The following is a 5,359-nucleotide window of genomic DNA, read 5'->3' as shown; positions in this document are numbered from 1 at the left end:
AGCAGCAGCAGCAGCAGCAGCAGCAGCAGCGGCAGCAGCAGCAGCAAGACCAGATGCTCCAGAAGCAGAATGGCCAGCAGAAATGTGAAGTGTTCTCGGTTAACGGTGACATTAGCGTCAGGTAATGAGCCGCTACTACTACTGCTGCTGCTGCTGCTGCTGCTGCTACTGGTTGTGCTGCTCTCCTGCTGCAGCTCGTGCCTTGACCAGTGCTGCGCGGAAGCCCCTTTGCTGCTGCTAACTGCGTTGCCGCTGCATAAGTTGCTGCAGCAGCTGCTCACGTGCTGCCGCTGCTGCTGCAGCTGCTGCTGCTGCTGCTGCTATGGGGCGCTTGAGCAGGTTAGCAGCAGAAGGGGCCGTAGAAGAAGCCAAAGCGCTGCTGGAAAAGTGCTCTCAGAAAATTGAGGAGACTTCTGTACGTGTTTGCTGCTGCAGCAGGAGCAGCAGCAGCAGCAGCAGCAGCTGCTGCTGCTGCTGGTGTTCTAGTGTTGATTCCTGTCGCGGCACTATTGACGCTGTTGCTGCTGCTGCTGCTGATGTTGTCGCTGCATGTGGTGCTGCTGCTGCTGCTGCTGCTGCGGCCTTGCAGGTTCACACGGCAGCCTCGCTGCAAGATTTGCAGCAGCAGAAGCAGCAGCTGCTGGAGGCCAAGCAACAGCTTGAACAGTGAGCAGCAAAAACAGCAGCAGCAGCAGCAACGGCAGCAGCAACAGGAACAGCAGCAGCAACAACAGCAGCAGAATCGCACCACTGCTCAGAGGCCCTGTAAAGATTCAAGCATATTCTGTGGCGGCAGCAATAGTACCAAGGGCAGCAGCAGCAGCAGCAGCAGCAAACGCCGTAGCAGCAGCAAAAACAGGAGGCCTTTTTGAAAGTTGTGCTGTCTTTGTGTTGCAGCTCTTTGAAGGATGCGCAGCAGCAGCTCCAGACAAAAGAAGCAGCAGCAGCAGCGCATGCAGCAGCGAGGGCGAATGCTGCTGTTGCTGCCGCAGCAGCAGCAACAGCAGAACTGCACCGGCAGCAAATGTCCACCAAGACGCAGCAGCTCGAGAAGGGAGCTGCTCTTGCTGTGATAAAGGAGGCGGAAAAGTTTTTGAGTGCAGCAGCAGCAGCAGCAGCAGCAGCAGCACACGCATCGGCAGACGCAGCAACAGCTCTTGCTGCTGCGGGATGCAGCTCAGGCCTTTCCCCCTCATCCTCTGAAGCAGCTCAGCAGCAGCAGCAGCAGCAACAGCAGAAGCAACAGCAGCAGTTCGTGAAGCAGCAACAGCAGCAGCAGCAGGGAAGCCAGTTTGATATGGCGAAATCCCCGATGCAGCACCTTGTGCAGAGTCCACCTGAGCAGCAGCAACAAGCGCAGCAGCAGCAAATACAGCAGCAGCAAATGCAGCAGCAGCAAGTACAGCAGCAGCAAGTACAGCTGCAGCAACTGCAGCAGAAACAGACACAGGACGCAGACTCGGGTGCAGGTGGCTGGGAAGACGATGACTGGCTTAGTGACTTGGAAGAAGAGCAGCAGCAGCAGCAGCAGCAGCAGGAGCGGCAGAGAGAGCAGGAGCAGGAGCAGCATCAGGCACAGAAAGAGCAGCAGCAGCAAGACTGGCAGCAGCAGCAGCATGAAAAGTGGCAGCAGGAGGAAAGAAAGCAGCAGCAGCAAGAACAGCAGCAGCAACAACACTTGCAGGAACAGCAGCAGCAGCAGGAGCAACAGCAGCAGCAAATTCACCAAGCAGCAGCAGGGTGGGATGCCGGTGAGGACTGGGAAGCGGATTTGGTGGAGGAGCGTCAGCAGCAGCAGCAGGATCTTGCAGAACAGCAGCAGCGACGGCAGATGCTGCAGCAGCAGCAGCAGCAGGAACAGCAGCCAGAACAGCAGCAGGAGCTGCAGCAGCAGCAAAGCCCCAAGGTTGCTGAGGGGTGGGATGAAGATGACATATTTGGAGATGAATGGGGAGACAGCTTGCAGCAGCAGCAACAGCAGCAGCAGCAGCAGCAGCATGAACAACAACAGGGGGAGCAACAGCAGCAGGAAAGCCTGCAGGAGCTGCAGCGGCAGCAGCAGCAAGAAAATATATTGGGGCACCAGCCATATCAACAAAGGGATCAACAGACACCTCAGCAACTGCAGCAGCAGCAGCAGCAACTGCAGCAGCAGCAGCAGCAACAGCAGCAAAAAGAGCAGCAACAACCTGGTGAAGGGCTTAGCCCCTCTTGTGCCTTCATTTGCGGGAAGCAGGAAAATCTGCCTTCTGTGGTTCATCAGGATCAGCCGCTGCAGCAGCAAGAACAGCAGCAGCAGCAAGAAAAGCAGCAGCAGCAAGAAAAGCAGCAGCAGCAAGAAATGCAGCAGCAGCAAGAACAGCAGCGGCAAACGATGCATGGAGAATCACCTGCGGCCAAGTCAAATGATTGGGACTCTTACGGGCATTGGGGCAGCGAAGTCATAGCAGAACAGCAGCAACAAGAAAAGCAGCAACAGCAGCAGCAGCAGCAGCAGCAGCCAGAGTCCATGAAGGATTTAAGCGGTCCCGGTGGAGACCCAGTCATGTCGCTGCAGCTGCAGCAGCAGCAGCAAAAGAAGCCAGATTGGCAGCGTGTGCCTGGCGGAGCTCACACAATGCATCATCATCATCAGCAGCAGCAGCAGCAGCAACTGAAGCAGCAGCGCCCGCAGCAACAGCAGCAGCAGCAGCAGCAGCAGCAGTGGGGAGGAGCAGAGCCATGGGATATTGAGTTTCAAATCAATAGACTCGCAGATGGCCTTTCCAGTCCGGCTGCGCCTTCTGAAGCTTCACCAGCAGCAGCGGCAGCAGCAGCACCAGCAGCAGCAGCAGCAGCAGCAGCAGCACCAGCAGCAGCAGCAGCAGCAGCACCAGCAGCAGCAGCAGCAGCAGCACCAGCACCAGCAGCAGCAGCAGCAGCAGCAGCAGCAGCGGCAGCAGCATCACCTGCCGCCTTGGCTGCAGCTGATGCGCTAAGCAAGGATGATTTGCTGGCCCCCGCTCCAACCCCTCTCCCTGTCTCTGCTGCTGCAGGACAAGCAGCAGCAGCAGCAGCAGCAAAAGGCGCTGCTGCTGCAGCACCTCCTGCTGCTGCAGCTTCACCTGCTGCCGCAGCAGCATCTGAAGAGGAGAATTTGGGCTTTGAGGATGACTGGGGCGCTTCAGCAGCACAGATAGACACGAAGGTGCCAGCAGCAGCTGCTGCTGCAGCAACGCCGCAGTCAATAGCAGCAGCAGCTGCTGCAGCAGCGGCGCAGTCAGCAGTACCTGCTGCAGCAAGTCCTGCAGCAGCAAGCCCTGCCGCAGCAGCAGCATCATTCGATGATGAGGATTTAGACTTTGAAGACCACTGGGGAGCCCCAGCAACTGGAATAGACGAAGCAGCAGCAACAGCAGCAGCAGCAGCACCACCACCACCACCTGCTGCAGTGACACCACCTGCTGCTGCAGCCCCACTGGCCCCAGCAGAACCTACTGCAGCGACACCAGTTGCTGCACCTGCGGTGGCAGCAGCAGCAGCAGCAGCAGCAGGCGAAGAAGGCTTCAAAGATAAGCGAGGAGCCGCACAAGCTGCCCTATTAGCAGCAGCTCCTGCAGCAGCAGCAACGCCTCTTGCAGGAGCTCAACAAGCAGCAGTGGCAGCAACAGCAGCAGCAGCAGGAGCAGCAGCAGCGTTTGATGAAGAGGGTCTCGAATTTGATGACGATTGGGGAGCAACAGCAGCACACAAAGACACAGGCTCACCCTCAGCAGCAGCAGCTGCTGCTGCAGCAGCTGAACAAGCAGCAGCACCAGCAGCACCAGCAGCTGCTGCTGCTGCAGCTGCTGCAGCATCTGACGAAGACAATTTTGACTTCAAGGATGATTGGGGGGTCTCAGCAGCACAGGCAGAAGCAAGCTCAGCAGCAGCTGCTGCTGCAGCGACGCCGCCGTCAGCAGCAGCAGAAGGACGAGCTGCAGCAGCAGCTGAACCAGCAGCAGCAGCAGCAGCAGCTGAACCAGAAGCAGCAGCAGCAGCAACTGAAGGAGAGGACTTCGACTTGAAAGATGATTGGGGCCCCCCAACAGCGCTGGTAGACATAAACTCACCAGCACTTGCTGCTGCTGCAGCTACACCGCCATCAACAGCAGCAGCAGCAGCAGCAGCGTTTGAAGAAGACGATTTGGACTTCAAGGATGACTGGGGAGCCCCAACAAAACAGGTGGAGGCAGCTTCAGCAGCAGCAGCTGCTGCTGCAGGAACATCGCCATCAGCAGCAAAAGCTGCAGAGAGCCCTGCTGCAGCGAGCCCAGCAGCAGCAGCAGCAGCAGGAGCAGCAGCAGCAGCACCATATGATGAAGAGGATTTGGACTTCCAAGATGACTGGGGGGCCCCAGCAGCTGCAGTAGACAACGCAGCAGCAGCAACAGCAGCAGCAGTGGCAGCAGCAGCACCTATTCTAGTGGCAGCACCTGCAGCAGCAGAAGGAGATCACTTGTCTATAAATGATGATTGGAGAGCCTCAGCAGCAAATACGAAAGCAGCATCATCAGCAGCTGCAGCACGACAGGCAGCAGCAGCAGCTACTAGATCGGATGTGCTCGGATCCGCAGGAGTTGCTTCTCCAGCAGCAGCAGCGCCTGCTGTTGCTGCAGCTCCTGCTGCTGCTGCTGCAGCACCTGCTGCTGCTGGGGAAGAGGACCTTGAGTTTGCGCTGGATGACTCTTGGGCAGGTGAAGGCTTTGAAATTCCCTCAGACGTTCTTGTGGCACCTGCAGCAGCAACAGCAGCAACAGCAGCAGCAGCAGCAGCAACAGCAGCAGCAGGCCAAACCCCACCGTCAAAGGCAGCATTTGCAAACGAGCGGCAGCAGGGCCACCTACACCAGCAGCAGCAGCAGCAGCAGCAGCAGCACCGATGGTCAAAAGGACCTGCTGCTGCTGCTCCTGCTGTTGTTCCAAATGTGGACGACATCGACCTGGAAGCGCTGCTGCGCGACTGAGCAGCAGCAACAGCAGCAACAGCCGCTGCTGCAGCAGCAGCAGGGGCGACATCCCTTCAGCTGCTGCTCCATCGGCAGCAGGGATGGCAGCCCATCTGCAGCTGCTACTGCTGCAGCAGCAGGGGCGACAGCCCGCCTGCATCAGCTGCTGCTGCAGCAGCAGGGGCGACAGCCCGCCTGCAGCAGCAGCTGCTGCAGCAGCAGGGGCGACAGCCCGCCTGCAGCAGCAGCTGCTGCAGCAGCAGGGGCGCCTCTGCCTGCAGCAGCAGCTGCTGCAGCAGCAGGGGCGCCTCTGTTGGTTGTACAGGAACTAGAAAGCAGGTTAATTGGTTTAAACAGTTTAAGAGTAAGAAGCAGCAGCAGATGCAAGCAGGG

The 5,359-nt window shown here is 58.3% G+C and overlaps 1 protein-coding gene across 1 annotated transcript in view; it reads left to right on the top strand.

Moving 5' to 3' along the window:
• The window catches only part of ETH_00012490 (uncharacterized protein), a gene marked incomplete at both ends in the record, with an annotated part of 9,382 nt that extends 4,398 nt beyond the window's left edge, over positions 1-4,984 (top strand). The window contains 4 exons of the mRNA XM_013373032.1: positions 2-121; positions 340-415; positions 590-666; positions 898-4,984. Of these exons, the coding sequence (XP_013228486.1) occupies positions 2-121; positions 340-415; positions 590-666; positions 898-4,984 (4,360 nt within the window). The remainder of the gene's footprint in view (position 1; positions 122-339; positions 416-589; positions 667-897) is intronic.
• Between the last annotated feature and the right edge of the window lie 375 nt (positions 4,985-5,359).

Source organism: Eimeria tenella, genomic scaffold (genome assembly GCF_000499545.2).
Source record: "Eimeria tenella Houghton genomic scaffold, Eth_scaff119, whole genome shotgun sequence".
NCBI classification, from domain to species: Eukaryota; Apicomplexa; class Conoidasida; order Eucoccidiorida; family Eimeriidae; genus Eimeria; species Eimeria tenella.
This window is presented reverse-complemented; position numbering and strand designations above follow the sequence as displayed.